Source organism: Peromyscus californicus, unplaced genomic scaffold (genome assembly GCF_007827085.1).
Source record: "Peromyscus californicus insignis strain IS unplaced genomic scaffold, ASM782708v3 Scaffold_8__1_contigs__length_139910024, whole genome shotgun sequence".
Classification (NCBI taxonomy): domain Eukaryota; kingdom Metazoa; phylum Chordata; class Mammalia; order Rodentia; family Cricetidae; genus Peromyscus; species Peromyscus californicus.
In genome coordinates this window covers 79,312,388-79,334,715 of record NW_026294606.1, presented here as the reverse complement: position 1 = coordinate 79,334,715, position 22,328 = coordinate 79,312,388, and the positions used below count along the sequence as shown (strand labels likewise).

Below are 22,328 nucleotides of genomic sequence, written 5' to 3'. Positions count from 1 at the left end.
TGTGTGTGTGTGTGTGTGTGTGTAAATATGCATCATGCAAACAACACAATGTAAGTATAGAGGTCAAAGGACAACTTGCTGGAGTCAAATCTATCTTTCTACCATGTGGGTCCTGGAGATCAAAATGATGTCATCATCATGCCTCCGAGTTTTTTGGTATTTTTTGTTTTGTTTTGGTTTTTGGTTTTTAATCACGAAAGAGGTGATGAAGGAAGAAAGCACAACCTCCCCAATGGTGACCCTGCACTCCACATACGAACAACATTTTTAGTTTTTAACTTTTTTCCCCTTTGCCCTCTTGTCTGTCATAAATGTGGCGGGGGAGCAGAGTAATGAGGTGAGCTTGGTAATGCATGCTACTGACTCATAACCACTGGACCCACCCGCAGTCACCGTCATATCACCGCATCAACCCAACCACTTCAGAGTGGCAATGCTAAAAATCTCCAGCCAGGCACAGTGGCACTTGCTTATAGTTTCAGTGACTCACTCCATCCCAGGGATTGGAGGCCAGTGAGGACAACATGGCAAGACCCCCATCTCAAAAACAATGCTCAAAACAAAATATCAACTCTCTCTCTCTCTCTCTCTCTCTCTCTCTCTCTCTCTCTCTCTCTCTCTCTCTCTCTCTCTCTCTGTCTCTCTCTCCCCCACCACACTCACACACACAGACACACACTCTCTCACACACACAGATGTACACTCTCGCACAAGACACACACAGTATAATCCCTACAAGTGTTGGTACATGTACTCAGAATGTTCAAGGCTGTGGATTCCACCTTTAGCACCCTCTCACCCCAAGTGGGAAAAGAAACCCTGGGGGGAGTCCTGAGCTTGACTCATTCATTCATTCATTTGTTCATTGTATGTCTGTTCATGAGCAGGTAGTGTGAACTAGCCATTTAGTTATCCATAAGATTTTTGTATTGTAAAATTTTGATATCTAAGGCAATTACGTGTAATGACCTGAACATGCAATAGATTTTTGAGGAAATCCATTCCCTGGTGTATCTGTTGCAGCACATTTGTTCCTGAAAGTGTGCTTTTCTCCAAACATCTGTTTGATTGGAGAAAATTTGCTCTGGCTGGTTCCCAGTTTGTATAATGTGAAGGACTGCTTTGCCTTTTGTTTTTAAAAACAGGACTTCATGTTACAGACACTTCTGTTGTGAAAAACTGAACAGGAGTGAGCAGTGCCCGTTTTGGCCCAGCTCCTGCCCTTTACATCTGCATATAGACAGGTCTGCCATAACCGTTAGTAGACACTGTGTTTGGAGGAAAATAGGAGCCTCATGTCCCTACCTGGCCCACTAGCCTTTGAGATTTGCACTAGCAAGGCTGTGGCTCCTTTCCCAGCCTCGCTCTCTGGGTGGGTGTGGCTGTCTGCTGTGGCCTGCCAATATTTCCCCAATGCACAGAACAGCAGCATATGTAAGTTATATAGTCCCTCTTCAGTTTAAGCTCTTAAAAAGTTATAGAAATGGTAAACTAGTACATGTTTGCTATGAAAATTCAAGCTGGGTGAATGAAGATTTATTTTTTACAGATATTACATAATTTGTACAAATAAAGTCACGCTTTTTTGTTTTCTTTTTGAGACAAGGTCTTACTCACTAGACCAAGATGACCTGAAACTCAATATTTAGTGTGGGCTGTCTGTGAACTAATAGCAATGCTCCTGCCTCAGTCTCCTGAGTGCTGACATAGGCGCAAACCACCATGTCCAGCTTACATTCTTCTTTTTATACTTAATATTGTGATTTGGTTTGGTCCTTTTAATTGCCACATAATGTTTCATTATAGGTAAATGTTAATTTGTTTAGCAGTTCCCTTAGTGGTAACAACTAATTTTTACTCTAGTCATACTGCAAATATCTGGATGCATCTCTTAGGTATATGATCTACTTCTGTGGGACAAATTCTTTAAAAGGTAATATGAGAATGAGCAGGGAATATAAATTCTTGATAGCTCTAATGTAGAGTTGTTTTATGTGTGTAAATTTTCACTTATATAAGATGTGAATAAGTTTTAGTCAGGTATAATGATGTACACCTATAATCCCAACACTCAGGAGGCTGAGGCAGGAGATTGAGTTCAAGGCCAGCCTGAGTTATGTAGGAAGTTCAAGGGGCCAACCCAGACTATAAACACAGACCCCATGTGGTGGTTAACCTCCATGGCCAACTTAATGAGATTTGAAATCACCAGGGTGACTGGCCTCTGGGCATGCCAGTGGAGAATTATTTTGATTAGGTAATGTGAAGCCGGGAAGACTTGGTGTTGGTGCCTCTATGCTCTGGACTGTGATGCGGGACAAAATAAAAGGAGAGAGTGAGCTGAGCACACGCATTCTTTTCTCTCAGTCTCCCAGTTGTGGGTGTGATGTGACCAGCTGCTTCAAGCTGCCACCCTGATAGGCTGTACCTTGTGGACAATGGCGAATATAAGCCTTTTATCCCTTAAATTGCTTTTGTCAGGGTGGTTTCTAACAGGAGGAGAAAAGAAACTGAGATACTCTGTCTTAAAAAGAAGTAATAGGAATCTGCACAGCGTACTTGTACTTAAAAGTTCAAGAGGCTTGGGCTAGGGAAATCAGTCAGTGGGTGAAGCACTTGTTTCATAAGTGTGAGGACCCAAAAGTGGACCCATCCCTGGCACCCACATAAATCATGTGTATATATATATATATATATATATATATATATATATATATATATATATATATTACACAATATGTACAAATGTTTGTATATCAACTTATCCCAACAAAGTTTTATTTTTGTGAGTGTATGTGTTGCATGGATGTGTTCATATTGGTGTGTGCACATCTATATGTGTAAGTGTGCACGTGTGTAAGGCCAGAAGTCAACAATTCTTTCTTCCTTGATTGCACCCCACACTAATTTTTGTGACAGGAAGCTCACTGATTTCAGTACACTTACTAGTCAGTGAGCTCCAAGGTTCCACTTGTCTCCCCCTGGCCCCAGTGCTGGGGTTACAGGCTCCGCACATGTTTTTCCTGCGGGTTCTGGGCTTCTAAATTCAGGTTCTCGTGCTTGTGCAAAAGGCACTATACTGACTGAACCACCTCCCCAGAGCCAATAAAGTCATTTTCAAAAGGGAAGAATATGTGCACCCTGAAGTTTGAGAAGGCTTGTGGTTTTATTTTTTCCTTTTAAAGGGAACCAATGACAGAATTAACCTTAGTTTACAGAAAAGAATTCCTCTCCTTGTAATAAGCACATGTCAGCATTCTGCAGCAACAAACTAATGTTCTCAGCTCTCGTCACAGAGTCAAATCATTCAGGGCTCTTAAAAAGAAACAAACCAATAGCAGGGCCCTGAGGCCCTGGTGGCTGTCCCCGTGGATTTGGCGGAATCGGTCTGGGATGGGATCTAGATACTGACAGTCTTTAAAAATATTCCCACGTCAATGAGGTCCTTCATCCGGGATTGAAATCTATTGCTATAGGTTCTCATTAATTTTCAGTATTTTTTTTATTTCATCCAGTTCTGATGGGAGAAAATTGTGTCTTCTTTGAGATTTCATATTACTGGCCAGTAAGAAGGCTGCCAATCAGCATTTTTAATATTAATGTATCATATCTTCACCCTTTGTTCTATATGGTGTTTTACTCTTGATGATGCAAATTAACCCTTGGACTACTCTTCAGGCTGCTGATGTTTTCTGTCAGTGTTTCACATATCTTTTTATCTGCTGTTTGCTTCATTAATAAGCATCTAGCCTGTTCAGTGTGGCCCATGAGTTTTGTGTAGTAGAAGCTAGAAATGTTTTCCAAGACTAGTCAAGGATGACAGGAATATTTTACTTCTGGTAGACAGGGATGTGTGTGTGTGTGTGTGTGTGTGTGTGTGTGTGTTCAAATTTATTTTATTTTATTCTGTTTCTTTTTTTCTCAGTCTTATTATTTCTTTGAGAATTTCATACAATGTTTTTTGATCATATTCACTCCTCCACCAACTCCTTCCAGATCCACCCCCTCTTCTGTACCCACACAACTTCATGTCCTTTTTCATTTTTTGGACCCATCAAGTACGGTTTGTGCTGCCCATACATTCTTTCACTTGGAGTATGGTCAACCTACTAAGGGCTGCACTTGTAAAGAAAACAGTCTTTCTCCCAGCATCCATCAGTTGCCAACAGTGCCTTAGCTAGCCGTGGTACTTTGTGCCGACCTCCCATCTCCAGGTTGGGTATTTAGTGTGATCTGAGCTTGCGTAGGTCTTGTGTATATTGTCACAGCTGCTGTGAGCTCACAAGTGCAATGCCCCTCTGTGTATAGAAAACACTGTTCCCTGTAGTCACCCGCTGCCTCTGTATAGAACACTGTCGTGAAGGCCTAGAGAATACCTCCAGTTGAACCACACAAGACGGTTTCTCAAGCCTAGAGAAACATATGCCCACCCAGACACAAGAAGCCTGTAGTTTTTTGGGTTTTTTTGTTTTGTTTTGTTTTGTTTTTAGCTTTTAAAAATAGGTTCAGATCTAATCTATTTGGATTTCACTGATATGTATTATAGACAAGAATCGAACTGCTTTTTGCTCTGTTAGTCGTCATCACAGACTCTAGGCTCATCTACTCTGCCCTCCAGTGGCCTTGTGCCACCACTGAAGACAGGTCACCCCCGAAGGAATCCATCTGCTTTACTTAGTTGGTGCCAGGCTGGTTCCATGTTGTCTAGCTTTCATGTCTCTTCACATTTGCTTGTCTTAAATATTTAAAAACTAATTTTTGTGTGTTTCCATTTCTGATATTTTGGTTGTTGTTTTGCCATAGGATCACACTGTGTAGGTCAAATTGACCTTAAACCTGAGACATGATTCTCCTGTCTCAGCTTCCAGCCTGGCCTCAAACTCCTGCTCTTCCTGTCTCAGCCTTCAGAGTTCAGGGATTACTGGTATATGCTGCTATGCTGGGCTTCCGATCATCTTTGTAATGAGTTAAGACTCATGTTAAAAAGTAAAAAATAAGTTTGGGATTTTGATTGATTTACATGAATTTGTAAGTTACTGTTAAGTAATTATAAAACATTGAGTCCTCTCATGCAAGCTGGTGTGACCCTCCAATTGATTTAGTAACTTTTGTACTTCAATAAATTCCCTAGCTTTCCCCTATATATAGCAAACATTTCTCATAAGATTTATTTACAGACTTTTTTTTTTTTTTTTTTTTTTTTTTTTTTACTAATACCAGTATGGGGATTTTTTTTCATACTGCCCATTTTTTTTTTAATTTTTCTGGGGATATGGATGCAGAGACATTCATTTTAAATGTTATCCTTGTGTATAGCTACTCTACTGAACTATTTTATTAAATATTGTAATTATTAAACTCATTCTCTCATAACTTTTTAGGAAGGCAATTACATTTGCTACAAAATTTTCCACATTGAAGTCACTAAAATGCTCCAATAAACTGTCAATTTGCACAAATGTCCCACAGCTATTTTAAAGGAATGCACATGGAATCCTTGCATCGATGCTGACCCGATTTAAGTAAAAACTTTGTAAGCTTCTGCAGTGACAGCTTGACTCTAATTTTCATTAAACACACACACACACACACACACACACACACACACACACACACACTTTTCTTTTGCCTTAAAAAAATAGTATTTTCTCTTTTTCCTTGGGCTTCAGTCGAGTCTTGGGTTTACGAGTGCTGGCTCATCAGTGTGAAATAGATTTGCAAATAAACAGAAGGCCAAGCAATGGAGTTTTACTGCTTTGGCTCGCTTGGTCCTTGCCAGTCTCTTGAATACCTTTTGCTATTTCTGATCCTGGGAGAGGCCTCCAAGCTCTGCCTGCTGGGCACTGTGCCCTCTGTCATCATTAACGAGCAGACACTGGAAGGGCTTCACTTTTCTTGATTTCTGAGTGGTGTGTTTGGAGGGAAAATGCTGAGACTATCCAAGGCCAGCTGAATGTGTGGTGATGGCTCTGGAGCTTCTTTATCCGGCATCCCTCTGCTTCTTGGTTGCAGGTGGTGGGGGATGGTACAAGAGAGGTGTCTGGGGAGGGAATCAGACCTCTGCCTTCCTCCCTGTCTCACAGGGTCAAGGGGTCCCTGACAATAAGTGCCGATGAGGATCTTACAGTATCCCTTCCTGAACAAGGAAAAATACAGCCAAATTTCACTTCCAAAGTCCCCTTGGTGCAGGCTGAGTCATCTCAGCCTCCCACTCTAGGCTCCCTTTTTTCTCAGAAACTTTGCAATAAGCCAAAGGTTTCTGCACGTCCACACTTGCCTCTTCTAGCTGGGAACTCCCATAGCTGGGGTGATCTTTTAGAAATGTCATTGGCTCATCCTAGCCAATCTTGTAATAGAGATTAAAATCCATCCAGCTATAGTGGCACATAACATAGTCCCGTTATTAAGGAAGTAGATGTGTGAGGGTCAGAAGTTGAAAGCCAGCCAGGACTACAGAGGGAGACCCCATCTCAAATATTGAAGATCAAAACCTTCAGCTTGGCCCCTGGACAGGAGCTGTGGTTGCTCACTTGGGATCTTGACTCACTGTGTCCCACACTATTACTCAGGATTAGTTAACACTGATTGTAAGAACCCTTGACTAGGCCATGCTCCACACCACACGGGGCTTCTCTACATATACCATGTGCCCTCCGCTGCTACAGGGGAATGTTCTCTTTTCCACACAGATTCTAATTTAGGCATCCGTCCTCCACGTGAGGATGGCCTAGATGTATCTGTGTTGCCCATGCTTCTGCCTCATGGTACTTTTCAGCCAAAATTTCATTCCTTCTAACTGTATAGAAGAAGTTTTTTGAGATTTGGAGACTTTGGGTTTGATTCATTTCAATGTGATTTTTTTTTAACTTGGAAACATTTAAACAAAGTTTATTTATTTATTTATTTCATGTGGGCTTTAAAAATGAAAACTCTTTCTCTTCCATTAACCCCCCTGCATTCCAGGAAGGCTGGGGTCAAGTCTGATTTTGTTCACACATATCTAGTGCTTGTCATCAGAGTGGACAAATAGTGAGCATGCTAACCAAAGAATACAAAATGATCTCAAGTGGCTTGAAAAATATTATTTACCTCAACATATTGAAAGCTTATTTCTTCCTCATAGACAGTGAGAGGGGGCACTGCACTGTATTGCAGATAGTATTACATTTCTGATTTCAAAGAGTTTATTGTTTAGAAAAATAGCTTTGTCTCATTCTGCCTTTCAAAGAGGAATGTTGAGCAGGGTGGTGGCTCAGTGGAAGTAAGCCCTTGCTATGCATGTGTGAGGCCTGGAGACCGGCTCCAGAGCATCCATGTAAATGCCAGACAAGCTTGGGGACCTGTCTTTATTCCCAGCATGTGGGAGGTGAGTCCCCAGAGCAAACTGGTGAGCCAGAGTATGTGAACTGGCAAAATCAAGTGTGAGGCCTTGCTTCAATATATGTAAGATGGAGAGAGACAGAAGACACACAATGTCATCTTCTGGTCTCCACATGCATGCACACATATGAGGGCCTACACACAAGTGAACATCCATACACAGGCAGAAAAAGCAATGTTGTATAAAGCATTAATTCACTCAAGATTCTACTGTAGGCCAACAGTTCTCTCACTGTAAGGGGATAAAAGCAATTATTTTTTCTTTTGTGCATGTGAAAACGCAGAATGACTTGCTTGGCAGTTCCCATGACCAGGGTGGAACATCTGTCTGTCCCACCAAAACATGGGTTGGAATTGTAGCTAGAGTCTATGTTTAGTATGAGAAAGGCCATATCAATCCTCACCAACACAAATAAAAAGCAATATAACATTCACAATAAAATTATATTAAAGAAAAGCAAAGAGGTTAAGGAGACATAGAGAGAGAGGAGAGAGAGGAAAGAGGAGAGGGGCATTTGTTTTTAGCTCCGTATGTTGCAGCCTGATTGGGACAGTGGACAAACACTTCCTGGTTGAAGAAAGAAACATGAATTACAGAAGATGGAGGCTGGAGACGTGTGAGGAGACGCAGGGCCGGAAAACAACCAGCAAAAGAATTGTATTCATTTCAGAAATGGAAAAGTTTATGGGATACATTTCTGAAAACCCTTCAGAAGCTAGTAAAATATATTTTACTATGTTTTCTTCAGCTTTTAAAACTCCACAGATGCAAGTGTGTGATAAAACGTGAAAATAAGTATTGGCAACTAATGACGTTCTTGGCAGATTTAATTGTAAAGAGACAAAGGTGTGCAGCTTCTGCCCGGCTAGAGGTTTATGGGGTCTGGACAAAGCAGGATGATCCTTCAGGATCCTTTACACGGCTGGTATTTAGAAGAATGGCAATAGCCAACATTTGTGGCTCTGTATGTTGGATGTTTTGGCTCCCGTCTTCTGGTATTCATTCTGAAAGATTTATAATCCTTTTGGGAGTGTGGTCAGTGACAAGAGTCGAAGGAAATCCTGAAATGTGGAAAAACTAACTTTTCCTAATATAAAACTGTTCTAAAAAAATCCCTCAAGCCTATGAATATGTTTCCAGATTTTCAGAAAGAGCTGATTTACAGAATATTTTGTCTATAAGACTCTAACTTCATACCAATAAATCTGAATCTTTCCTTTGATTCTGACTTTGATCTAGAGATAGATAATTCAAAAAAATATAAGATCTCACCTTTTGGATGCCTGCTATCATAATGGGTTTTAAAACTACATGTGCTGCTGTTGGAGTGTGAGTGTGATATAAAACTCAAAAGTAGAAGCAAGGCTAGGAAGGGAGGTGGACAGAGCACCCAAAGACTGTGCTGAAGACAAACCCAAAAGCTCCAGAAAAACCTGGATCATGTGCAGCCAAGAACGCCCAGTGCATTCTGGATCCTGAAGACATCCTGGAATGGGAGGAGGCTGTGACAGTGGCTGGATACCCCGACTGGATGACATGCATACTCCTCTTTGTGGTTATTGATTGTTTTCCTGCCTTTCTTTTCTAGATAGAGAACAGAAAGCAGTAGTGCCTGAAAGTATTGTGTCCTCAAATAATGGAGTTTTTAACCCAATGATGAGGACTTACTATTTCACACCTTAAAGCCAGCTCTGGGTAAATGGTGCCTACAATTCTCTTGACAGTCAGGAGAAAGAGACTCGAAGCCATAGAACAACATACTTTACATGTAGGTGGTGAACTGCTCTTGCCATTCTAAACCTCCTCTTTTTTTTTTTTTTTTTTGGTTTTTCGAGACAGGGTTTCTCTGTGTAGCTTTGCGCCTTTCCTGGAACTCACTTGGTAGCCCAGGCTGGCCTCGAACTCACAGATATCCACCTGGCTCTGCCTCCCAAGTGCTGGGATTAAAGGTGTGCACCACCACCGCCCGGCTTCTAAACCTCCTCTTTATACAAGGGTAGTGTGGATTACCTTAAGGGAGGAAACATGGCCAGCGACATTGACGTCACCACCTGTTAACTTTTAAGAAGTGCAGGATATTTTCTTAGGACAAATAAGAAAGCAGAAATCTAAAGCTTCCCCTCTTAGCCTTTTGATTTAAACTTTTAAATAATCCCTTCTTAGTTTTTTGTATTAAAAGTAATAAACTATTAACTTTACATAAGAGGAACTGTGTACACGCCTGTGTGAGATATGAAGGAGGAAGCTTGCTGTTTGCCATTTCTGTATAGCCTTTAAGTATTATCCATTATACAAAACTGCATCTTTAATTGCCAATTTTCACATTTATATGTTAAAATATGAATAGGTAGAAAACACAAATGTATCATAAATATGTATTTTAATGTAGATATTCAGTGTTCGCATTCTCTATTTTCTATGTTTGTCGGTTTGCTTTATGAAGCTTTGACACAATATCAGAACTCGTTAAAAAAAAAAGACATTTATCTCTCACCATTTTGGAGGCTAGGAATTCATCCAGTACAAGGCCAGCTACGACCCCTGCTTCTCACCGCTTATAAAGAGCATTCTCACAACACTCCCATCAAGTTTGATGAACTTTCTGGAACAACTCACAGGCCTCAGGAAAAGATGCTCACTGGCTGTTCTAGCTTGGCTTCTTTTGCTGTGATAAATACCATGACTAAAAGCATCTCAGGGAGGAAAAGGTTTATTACAGCCTAGCGTCCACCATGATGGCAAGTCAAGGTAGAAACTTAAGGCAGGAACCCAGAGGCAGGAACTGAAACAGAGGCCATGGAAGCATGCTATTTATTGGCTTAATCCTCACGGCTTGCTCAGCCTGCTTCCTTATACAACCCAGGATCACCTACCCAGGGGAGACACCACAGGTAGTGGGGCTGGGCCCTTCCATATCAATCATCAGTCATCAGTCATCAATCATCAATCAAGAAAACATACCGCAGACTTGCCTACGGGCCAATCTGATGGAGTCATTTTTCTCAATTGAGTTTTCTGCTTCCCAGATGACCTTAGCTTGTATAAACTTGATAAAAACTAATCAGCATTCTGGCTTATTACAAAGAATGTTACAACGCCCATGAAGAGCTGTATTGGGCAAGGGCTTCTAGGCCCTTTCTGGGCAAACTCCTCTCTCCCCAGGAACACCATGTTCTTTGGGATTTTTATGGAGATTGATTGATGAAATTATTGGCCATTTGTGATCAACTTAACCTAAGGCCTTCCCAAAGCTAACTAGTAGAGCTGAAAATCCTAATCCTTAGGGTTCTTTACCCTCTTGAGGACAGTCAGAATCCTGACCCCAGAGGACATCAGCCAGCTTATTAGCATGTAAAAGACAGTTATCACTTTCAAGATTATAAAGATTTAAGAATTATGTGTCAGAAAACTGGACAAAGACCAAAAGCATGCATTTCTCAATCTTAGTAGGAGAAATTTTCAGATGTAGATTGTGTTGCCCAGTGCACTAATCAAGAACTGGGGGGACCATTTACTACCTCAACATAAAACTTCCATGCTTCAGTCACTCTCTTAAGGTGTGCCCCTGGACTCTCTTTAATGCCTTGATATCACCCAATGTTGTAGCTGTTTAAAGGAGTCCCACTGTAAATGTTGGCGCTTAATTGGAATAACATTTTATGATGCTCTGTACAGCTTTTTCATGCTTTGGCTCACCATAATTCATTTAACAAATTATAACCCACTCAAAGAACTTTTAAAAATTTTATGTGCTGTGTATGGGGAGACACATTTCCTAGCTTGTGGATTCGCCTGTATGGGAATGTGGCTTTATTTAACCTTTCTACGGCATTGCATCTTCCTAGGGGGGAAATCAGACAGCCACGGTAATCGCCTTGTGTTCCATGAAGGATTTCAACTTAGCTCAAGAGACCTGTCAGCTGGCAATTAGAGATGTTGGAGGGCTTGAAGTCTTAATAAATCTACTTGATACAGATGAAGTCAAATGCAAGGTAAGGACTTTGTCACAATGGTTGAAAAGCCCAGGGTCCTCTCACAGCTCTCTTGGAAGCTCTGGGTGTCTAGCACATCTTTTGGTCTCATTTGTCATGACTATGATTGTTGATAATCTGTTAGCTGCATTTTCTTTTCATTCTCATTTTCTTCTTTCTCTTCCTATTGGCTGCTTGTGCTTTTGGAGTGAAAAATGTCTGTTTACATAAATGAAGAAAAATATAGAGGATGTGTGTAACCTCCAGGGATGGAAACTATTTCTTAAAATCCTTAATTGAGGAAGGCTTTTAGGTAGACCTAGACCTTTTAAAAAGAAGCACTGGGTATATATCAAACCCTCATTCATCTGCCATTTTCTCCCCCCCCCCACCCACAGATTGGTTCATTAAAAATCCTGAAGGAAATCAGTTATAATCCTCAAATCAGACGTAATATTGTTGACCTTGGGGGCTTACCAATTATGGTTAATATACTTGATTCTCCACACAAGAGTCTCAAGTGTTTGGCAGCTGAGACCATAGCAAACGTTGCTAAGTTCAAGAGAGCCCGGCGGGCAGTAAGGCAGCATGGAGGCATCACCAAGCTGGTGAGTACCACCACTACCATCTTTGAATACTAACAGACACCTACACAGCCCTACCTGATGCTCTGGGTGTTTAGTCACCATGATGTGTGGCCTGGGAGTCTTTTTTTTTTTTTTATAACATGTCTTTAAGAATGATGACCATGTATTTACATTAGCAAGGGCCATAAAAGAATGCTCAATCTCAATTTTCAAATAAATAGAGAATTTAAAAATATTGTCACTTGTCAGGATCCACTGCAAGATCAGTGATAATAGGAAGTAGAAATACCAAGGCAGCATCGTAGCTCAGTAGAGAGATGCCTACTATCTGTGAGACTCTAGGCTTAATTCCTAGGGTGATGGAGAGATGTGACAGATGAAGAAGTAGGGTAGGGAGAAGAGGAGGCATGATACAGGGAAGGAGAAGAGAAAGAGAAATGATGAGGCTTGTGGTAGGAGATAAGCTTGGTAGTTTGGAGTCTAATAAGATAATGACTCTCATTTTAACGTTATTTGAAATAGCAGCCAAATTAGGAATAGGAATGGTCAGTACTGGATGGCTGAGTTGGGTTGAGAATGTGTGTGCAGGGTAAAGAGCAGAAATAAATGTACATCTCCAACCATGCGTACACCACAATTGAGTAGTGGTAAGTGACAGACAGGGAGAACACAGGTATCTAAGGTGCTGTGTGCATGTTAGATGTTCAGCTGAAGCCAGCCAGTCCTGGGAATGGTGGAGAAATAAAGGAAGGTTGAGCAGTCAGTTTTAGAAGGGGAAAGTCAGGAAAGGCTGGAGGAAGATGCTGCTTGATGGCCTGTGGGGGTGTTTGGTAGACAGACACACCAGGAGACACACTTCAGGAAGACAAAGCCAAGGCTGACATGGAAATTTTCAAAGCTGCTTCCGGTTTCATATGGCCAGATCCATGGTAGGAGGGCTGGAGTAGTGAGACGGAGACAGAGGGTGTGCTTCTCACTACAGGGCCTTATCCAAGGAGTGGGCGGAGTTGAGTAGTGTGGACTTAGAGGGATCATGAGGATGACAGATGGACACTGCAGGGCTCTTCTGCCCTGTGCACAACTCACCATCTTAGAATTCTCTCTGTGTGTGATCTCCTCTTGTAGTTCACAGCTGAAAGCAGTGGCCATATTCCTTGACTTCCCCTGCCTGTACTCCACTATCCTTTGACACCTAGCTAAATAAACCAAGAATTTGGAATTGAAATTGAGACCCTGCTTAGGATTGGGTGTTCCCTTCTAAATTTGGCATGGGTGGTTTTGACTATGTGGTGAATAATCATGGGGTTTGGTCAACAGAGCATGAAGAAAGAGTAGGTGTGTAAATAGTGATTTCTGCCTTACCAGATAAAGACTGTGAGCCCGAAGAATGACAGGCGGCGACATCTGGGGAGGCCTGGCTTTAATTCCTTCCCAGGGCACCCTGACCTGTGGCTGTGTCCCTTTAGTGAATTGATTTCCCTTAATGTCTTTGGTGACTTTTGTCATTACAAAGAGGACCCTGGCAATTTAGTTTAATGGGTTCAGTTAGCATGTGTACAAAGCTGTGTCCTCCCCTCATGGTTCTGAGAGGTATAAGCCATCTAACTAGCTTTGAAAAGCCTTAATGACTTTGGTGAGCTTGGGTTTCTGACATACTGGCAGTGATAATGTGGGTTATGATAGTATTATTGCTGTTGTTGTTACTTGTAAAGAGGTTTTGCCCTACAGTCTAGGCTAGCCCTAAATGTATTAGCCCAGATTGATCTTGTATTCATAATCCTGACTCTGACCCCTGAGTGCTGAGATCATAGGTATGTATATACTACTATGCCTGATTTACAAATAATTTTATTATAAATACTGGAGCTATACTAAGAAAATACTATCTTGGTACTTTCTCAAAGGAAGAAAACATAAGAGCCCCCTGATCCAGAAGGAGGTGGTACGGAATGTTTTGTTTCTTTGTTTCCATTGTCTATAGTTTAGTCTAAACATGTTATTTAAAATAGTTTTACTTTTGACAGAGTTAGTTTAGTCTAAACATATTATTTAAAATAGTTTTACTTTTGACAGAGTTAATCTTGGTAACTACCCGGTTGCTACCGAAGGATAGATTCTCTTTTATTTGAAAGACTCCTGTGTTTGGGCTGGTGGGATGGTTCAATGGGTCAAGGCACTTGCTCTTAAGCCTGGCCACCTGAGTTCAATCTTCAGGATCCACATTATGGAAGCAAAGAAGTGATTCCTGCAAGTTGTCCATTGACCTGCATATGTGTACAATGGTATGCACATATCCATATAGGAGCACACATTCATATGGGTACACACATGCACATATGTGTACACACACACACACACACACACACACACATGCATACACACACAAACACTTAAACACACTTAAGTAGTAAAAAATAGAAAAGGTGGCTGTGTTCATTATATAACGTCTATTCTTGTAGGTTGCTCTATTGGACTGTGGACAGAATTCAGTAGAACTGACTCAGCCGAGCCTGTATGAAACCAGAGATGTGGAAGTGGCTCGCTGTGGGGCCCTGGCGCTCTGGAGCTGTAGTAAGAGTCACTCAAACAAAGAAGCCATCCGTAAAGCTGGAGGCATCCCCTTGTTGGCTCGGCTGCTGAAGACATCTCATGAAGACATGCTCATTCCAGTGGTGGGGACGTTGCAAGAATGTGCATCAGAGGTGCCCAAGCCATTCTGCTTTTTCCGTTTGTCTTTCTTCCCCTCCTCCTTTTCTTCATTCCTTGCTCTCCATGTGCGTGCACATGGTTATGAGTGTGTGCATGTGTGTGGGTGCACATGCCTCTGTGTGCACAATAGGCTAGAGTCTGATGGTAAGTGTTACTGAATCGCTCTCCACTTTAATTCCTGAGGAAATGTTTCTTACTGAATCCAAAGCTCACCAGTTTGGCTTGTCTAGCTTGCTCTGGGGATCCCCTGTCTCCATCTCCTGATCCCCGAGATTACAGGCAGGCCTCGGTGCCCACCTGGCTTTTAAGTGGGCACTGGTGACTGACACTCTGTGCCCATGCTTGTGTGCTGAGCGTCACTCACTGAGCCATCACCCCAGCCCACTTTTTCTTTCTTTAGTTAAGAAAACAATCTAAAGTTTGACATGAAAGTTAAATCATCCTCCCCAAATGTCAGCTTTTTTTTAAGAGAAAGAAAATAAAACTAATAGTACACTAACTAAATAGTACAGGACTTATGACATTTATTTTTCAATGTTGGACAGTTCTTCTATCATTGAACTGATATGGAAAGCTTGGACTTTGGTGTCTGATCAATTTGTTCAGCGTGGTCACTCATAAATGTAAACAATTATAGTCACATTTTACACACATAAATATTTATATTTTTATATTTCTAGGAAAACTATCGAGCTGCCATCAAGGCAGAGAGGATCATCGAAAACCTCGTGAAGAACCTGAATAGTGAGAATGAGCAGCTGCAGGAGCATTGTGCCATGGCCATCTACCAGGTGGGGCTGCCTCTACAGAGGCCTTCCTCGCTCTTCTAGTTAAAGGCAATGGTTCTAAACACATGGTCTCTTCCTCTGGGGAGCTGTGGTATTTATGCACTGTGTCTCAAATACCTGATAGAAACAAGAGAGGAAGAACTGTTCTGGGCTCATGGTCTCAGACACCACGGTAAAATGGTTAGTGTAGGGCAGCCAGTTCACAGTGGCAGGGGAAGTGATAGAAGCCATTCTCTTCGACATAGACCAACAAGCAGAGGGAGAAAGAGAAAAGAGAGTGAGAAGAGACAGGAAGTGGGTTACACTTCCCAAATGCTGGCAGTGACCTACTTCTTCCAGCTGATCCCCACCTCCTAAAGGGTCCCCAGGCTCCTCGCAAACTAGTGCCACATATAGGGGAGGGCAGAGTGTGGATTTCAGAGCCAAATCTTAAAGTCACCACTTGGGAATCTGCAATGTAGCAAGTACCCCAGGGGTCTTCATGAGCTTATGGGGGTGAGAACCACTGTGCCATGATGATGACATGTACTCAAACATGCATCAATGTGTCAATTAATCTAATTATTTACATTCCATAAGATATACATATCTTTCTCACTATCTCCAAAAATAATTTACTTAGGGTAAAATATCTCATTAGCATATGACCCTATGTTCCTTTATACAGTTTCTATTCAAAGACATTTACCTTGGGAAAATTTTCTTCTACCAAGGTCAGACAATAAATGTGCATGTATGCTCTCAGTGTGTATGTGGATATCATGTATATACATTTTTTGGTTTTGAGTTTATTTATTTTGATCTCCACTAATTTTGTATGGGTTGTCTCCTAATATACCAGAGCACAAATTAGAATGATCGGGGGTGGGGTGGCCTTAAAAAAGAATGTCTGGCTGGTTATGGCCAAACCAGTTTCTCCCTGATCAGAGTGGACTCCTAGAAGAATGCTTAAGGTGAGCATGGTAGGGTGGACTGCAAATGGAGGCAGAGACAGGAGTCATTTCTGCTAGGGATTATGTTTCCTTTCTAAGGCTTCTGCAGCTAACCACAAGCTGCATGGCATCACAAGACTTGTTTTCTGGAGTCCGGAAGTGTGTGGTCAAGGTGTCCACAAGGTAGTTTCTTCAGAGACCTCAGTCTGTGGCTTGTAGTTGACTGTTTTGTCCTAATGTCTTCATGCCATGTCTGTCTGTGCTGTAACAGCTCTTAGAGAAAGGGCAGCCATCTTTTAGATGTTCATCACAATGATTCCATCTCCCCTGGATTTCCTTTTTAAAACTTGTCCCCACACACAGACATATTCTGAGGCACTGGTAGTTAGATCTTCAAATTATGAATTTTGAAGGAGTATAGTTGAACTCATAATGCACATGTACATGCATGTATGTGTGCGTGCGTGCATGTGTGTGTGTGTGTGTGTGCGTGCGTGCGTGCGTGTGTGTGTGTGTGTGTGTGTGTGTGTGTGTGAGAGAGAGAGAGAGAGAGAGAGAGAGAGAGAGAGAGAGAGAGAGAGGAGAGAATCACCACTGAAACAGTTGAAATCACAGGAGAAGGCTGATCCCAGGCGATCAGGATTCCAGGATTCTCTGGTCCAGTTGCCATTTGAGCTCCTGACCTTCCTCAGCTCTCTCCCACTATCTATGTCCCAGGCCTCCTAATTCTTTACACTGGGATACAAGATCCTGGAAATCCCAGGGAGTTCCCTGCAACTCTGATGCACATTGTTATGTAACAGAAGTAACTTGTATTGGAGAACTCACATAGATGAACCTCGTTGGCCATCACTGGATGCTTGAGATGCCTTAATCTCTAACAACCTCTGGTTTGACTTTTTGTGCAGTGTGCTGAAGATGAGGAAACCCGAGACCTGGTTAGGCTGCATGGAGGACTTAAACCTTTGGCCAGTCTACTCAATAATACAGGCAATAAAGAACGATTAGCTGCTGTCACTGGGGCAATCTGGAAATGCTCCATCAGCAAAGAGAATGTGATTAAGTAAGTAAGGCATCTAATATTCTGTAATAAAATGTAATCAAGTGATGCTTTTAGTTGGCTCTGTAATCAATAATATGCATCCTGGATTAAGGGGTAGAATTCAAAGATTATTATGAATAAAAGGTCCATCATCATCCTACTACCTAGCAAATTTATGTGTATCAGGGGCTGACATGGTATTTCTGTGTATGTATGTCTTTGTGAATGTATGTCCATATATATGTGCAAGTGTATACATATGTCTGAGACCAGAAGAAGGTTTTGGGTATCTTTGTTTATCACCCTTACCCATTCCTTTGAGACAGGGCCTCTCCTTGAGTCTGGGGTTAGGTTTTTGGTTTTTGATTTTTTTTTTTCAGCTGAACTGGAAGCCAGTAATCCCTACTTGGAGCTATGACTACTGGTGGGCAGCACTCACTCAGCTTGGTAGTGTGTGCTTGTATCCAAACTCTGGACTGTACAGTGAGCATTTCTAATTGCAGGACCATCTTCCCTCCATAGTTTCCATTTTTAAAAGAAAAATGGGCCAGCTGAATGGCAACTAGCCACTCTTAGAGTAGTTACTTTCAATTAGGGTTTCATTTTTTATTTTAATTATTTATAAGAGTTTGGGGTGTTGGGGATCAAACCCAAGGCCTTGTCCTTGGTAACCAGGCACTCCACCATTGAGCCACATTCTTAGCCCTTATATTTCTATATTTTTTAAAACAAACTACAGAATACTTGTACATTTTTATTTATTTTGATTTTTAAACCTTTCTCTGTGTCTATTAAAATTCACACTCCCTGTGAATATTCTGAGGAAATTCTTTTTTTCTCTATTTGGTATTTTCGTTAAGAAATTTGCATGTCATAACAGAAAATCAGCTTGCTTGATAGTATATCATCAAATTATTAACAGACTAAAAATAACCCCCATTAATGCAAACTCTATTAATGGCAGCAATAAAAATTCATCCATATCTTGATACATAAACACTGATGAAATTTATTAGAAAGAATAAAGAATGTTCTATATAGAAACCAGGAAATCAAATATATGCTTTTATACATGCTTCATTTGATTTAAGTACGTACTGCAAAAGATCACAGTAAAATTATATGAAGATAGATGCTAAAACTTACCTGTAATTTATACTGAAGTGACCCAAGAAGACCAATTAAAATGTTTTATTTGCTATACATGCATATAATGTTTAGATCAAATAACTCACCCCTGATTCCTCCTTTCTGCTCCTCTTCTCCCCCGCCCTTCATGTGTTCTTTTTATTTTTTTAATACCCACTGAATCCATTTAGTGATGCCTGTGTGTGCCTGGGTATAAGACCATCTACTGAGTATGAGTAGCTTCTCAGAGCCACATCCCTGAAGAGGACTGACTCTTCTCCCCCAGTAGCCATCAATTACCAATAGCTCCTCACATTGGGTTGGGACTTCATGAGCCCCTCCCCTGTCCATGAGGGTATTTTGACTGCTTGATGGTATCCGATCTTGTGCATGAAGTCCCAGGCCATGTGAGTTCACGTATACAACTGTCTTGTTATGTCTGGCAAATACTGTTTCACAATGGACATCTCATCCTGGTTCTTATAGTGTTTCTGGCCCCTCTTCTGTGATGATGCATGAGACTTAAGGGGAAATGATTTAGAGCTGAGTACTCCACAGTAATTTATTGTGTGCTCATTGACCTGCGGTGCGTCTTGTATTAATAAGCATGTACTGCAAAGAGAAGCTTCTCTCATGAGATTTGAGAGATGCACTGATCTATGGGTAGAAAGATTGGAACTTAGAGTACAGTTTAATACTATATCCACTTAGCAGAGTACTACTCACTGGCTCTTCCCTAGGGCCGATGACCTAGCCAGTCATGGAACTCGGCTGAGTTCATCCCACCTTGACTTCCTTTTTAAAACTGTGGACATCTTGTCTTGTTCCTGATCTTAGTGGAAGTGTTTTGAGCTTTTCTCTGTTTAGCATGCTGTTGGCTGCTATCATTATTGTTTGCATCATGTTTAGATACATCCTTTGTAGTCCTAGATCTTCCAGGACTTTTATCATAAAGGGATGTGGGCCTTTTCTGCATCTGATGAGATGATCACATTTCTGTCCTTGAGTCTGTGTAGTGGATTGCAATCACTGGTTTCTGTAGGTCAGAGCAGATCACTTTTACAATCGGAGTTGCAGTAGCTTTTTGCTCATTTTGAAATACAATGATACTATGTATATGTCAAAAAGGAAAATATATAATGTAGTTCATTTCTAATACATGCTTAATTATGGTTTGTTCATGTAAATCAATCTTTATGAGTGGAAAAAAAAGCTTAGAATGGATTCACAGATGCTAAGATTCAGATGTGACCATAGCTGTTCCAGAAGTTATCCAGTGTCATGATCCAGAACATGGGTAGGTAGCAGGTGGCCAGCCATTGGATAATGAAGGTGAAATGGGGTCTACTGTTTGTTGTGTGGGTCAAATGAGCAGTGAAAATACAATAATAAGAACACATGGCTAAACTAATAAAAACAATTATTTAGTATGACTGTTATTTTTATGAGTATCTCTTCTGCCAACTTTGGACTATAAACAGCCTTCTTTCTCTGAACTTAAGGTTTCGAGAATACAAAGCCATTGAGACACTGGTGGGACTTTTAACTGATCAGCCTGAAGAAGTCCTCGTGAATGTGGTTGGGGCCTTAGGAGAATGCTGTCAAGAACATGAAAACCGGGTCATCGTCCGGAGGTGTGGTGGCATCCAACCTCTTGTGAACCTCCTGGTTGGAATAAACCAAGCACTTCTCGTGAATGTCACAAAAGCTGTGGGTGCATGTGCAGTAGAACCAGAAAGTATGGTGTAAGTGGCCCTGGAGACAGGGAGATTTTTAACTTCAAGTGTATGGGGAATGTTTGAATGGTCACCAAAAGATCCGTCTCATCACTTTAAATTTATGGGCACATGTGACGAACACTGTGTTACCACATGAATACATCATGACTTATCTAACCAGAATATTACCTTAAAAGAGAAGTGGGGCTGAGCTGGGCACTGGAGGCAGGAGAATTTCCAAAAGCCAATAATTTCCTGTGTGGAAAACATGCAATCAACAAAAATTTTCTCTGCCTTTTGTAGAATGATTATCTTTCCATCTAATAGTCTGAGCAACATCTCATAGTATATTTCTCATTTCTAGTCAATTCAGAAAATGTGTTTGCATCACCTGCAAAGTGGCAAAGGAAATCACAAAGATTTTAAGTGGTGGCCTTAATACTTGAATGAATACTGTGTATTAAAGAAAGATAAGTTTTAAATGTCAGTGGAAAATATTTGGGGAAAACATTTGGTATTGAACATATATGGACTTTTTCTTTGTTGTTATAACTATAGTGTAGTAGCAATTTACATGGTGTATTGTTTTATCTAGTATTATATGAAATCTAGAGGTGATATGATGTATACACCACTGTATAAAAGGACTTGAGCATAATTGGATGTCTGTAGGAGATCCTGGAACCAAGCTCCAGTAGATACCAGAGGACAGCTGTATCTTTCTTCATATATACATATCTCTATCTACTAACTTACCTATATCCATCACTTATGTATGTTTTTATTTATGCATCTACCTACCTGCCTATGACAGAAAGGTATATTTTAAGGGGTTGGTTTCTGTAATTGTGGAAGCTTGGTGAGTTCAAAATCCAATAGAGGTTGGCTTGCAGACTGGAGATTCAGGCTAGCACTGTGTTGGCTGAATTCTTTCTGTCCAGACAAGGTCAGGTGATAGCCACGGGTGTGTTGAGGGGTAATCTGCTGTTTTCAGGCTGCCACCTCAAGTATTAATCACATGCAAAATATCTTTCATAGAAATATGTTACATAAGGCTTGCCAAATACATGGGCTCTGAGGCACAATCAACTTGACACAAATTTTAGCATCACAAGCTCATTTCTTGTCAGTTTGACACCAATATGCATGTCTGTAAGTCATATTTAAGCTGTAGGTAAAGAGAATAAGGAGGTTTTGCTTTTGTCCTTGGGCATCCATGAGCAACTGAAAATGTATCCACCATTTCTACAGAGTTCCTTGGTGGTTTTTTGTTCTTCTCCTTGATATCCCTGAACTTAATCACTATGTAAAGTGAACAGTATTTAAATACAATGATATAAAATTAGCAAATCTAATGTTATAAAATGAAAGGGACGAAGGAAGGGGGAGGTAGTATATAACCCTCCATAAAACATTAATAACAAAATAAGGAAGAAATCTTCATGATAGTTGTAGTCGTCATTGTTACTGGTCACATGATCATACCTCGTACTATAGGCTTCCTCTGCTATCCTTAGCCAATACATTAGTGGGGTCTGGTTCTTTATCTGTACACTAACTCAAATGTCCACTCCTAAAGGGTCTTGAGCCTTAGTGGTTGTCTTAATTACTTTCTATTGCCATAGTTAGACACGATGACCAAGGCAATGTATAGAGGAAAGAGTTTATCTGAGGCTTATAGTTTTAGAGGGTGAGTTCATGACCATCATGACAGGGAGCACGGCAGCAGGCAGGCAGGCATGATACTAAGGCAATATCTGAGAGTTTATACCCCTATCTGTCAGTATGAGGCAGAGACTGAGAGTTATTTGGGAATGGCATGGATTTTTGAAACCTCAAAGCCCACACCTAGTGACACACTTCCTCCAACAAGACCACACCTCCTAATCCTTCCCAAACAGTTCCACCAAATAGGGACCAAGCATTCAAATATATGAGCCTATAGAGGCTATTTTCACCCAAACTACCACAGTAGTTTTGGCTGGATTGAGTTGTTGCAGTTTTCCATTGGTTTTAACCACATATTATGGCAGCACTGAGCTGAGTCAGGGCATGTCCTGTATTTCAGACAT

General features: G+C 41.0%; 1 protein-coding gene across 1 annotated transcript in view; it reads left to right on the top strand.

Moving 5' to 3' along the window:
- Nucleotides 1-22,328, top strand: part of Odad2 (outer dynein arm docking complex subunit 2) — a 153,372-nt gene that overhangs the window by 42,245 nt on the left and 88,799 nt on the right. Inside the window, exons 11-16 of the mRNA XM_052729323.1 lie at nucleotides 11,227-11,373; nucleotides 11,751-11,960; nucleotides 14,399-14,641; nucleotides 15,329-15,439; nucleotides 17,277-17,431; nucleotides 20,041-20,283. Of these exons, the coding sequence (XP_052585283.1) occupies nucleotides 11,227-11,373; nucleotides 11,751-11,960; nucleotides 14,399-14,641; nucleotides 15,329-15,439; nucleotides 17,277-17,431; nucleotides 20,041-20,283 (1,109 nt within the window). The remainder of the gene's footprint in view (nucleotides 1-11,226; nucleotides 11,374-11,750; nucleotides 11,961-14,398; nucleotides 14,642-15,328; nucleotides 15,440-17,276; nucleotides 17,432-20,040; nucleotides 20,284-22,328) is intronic.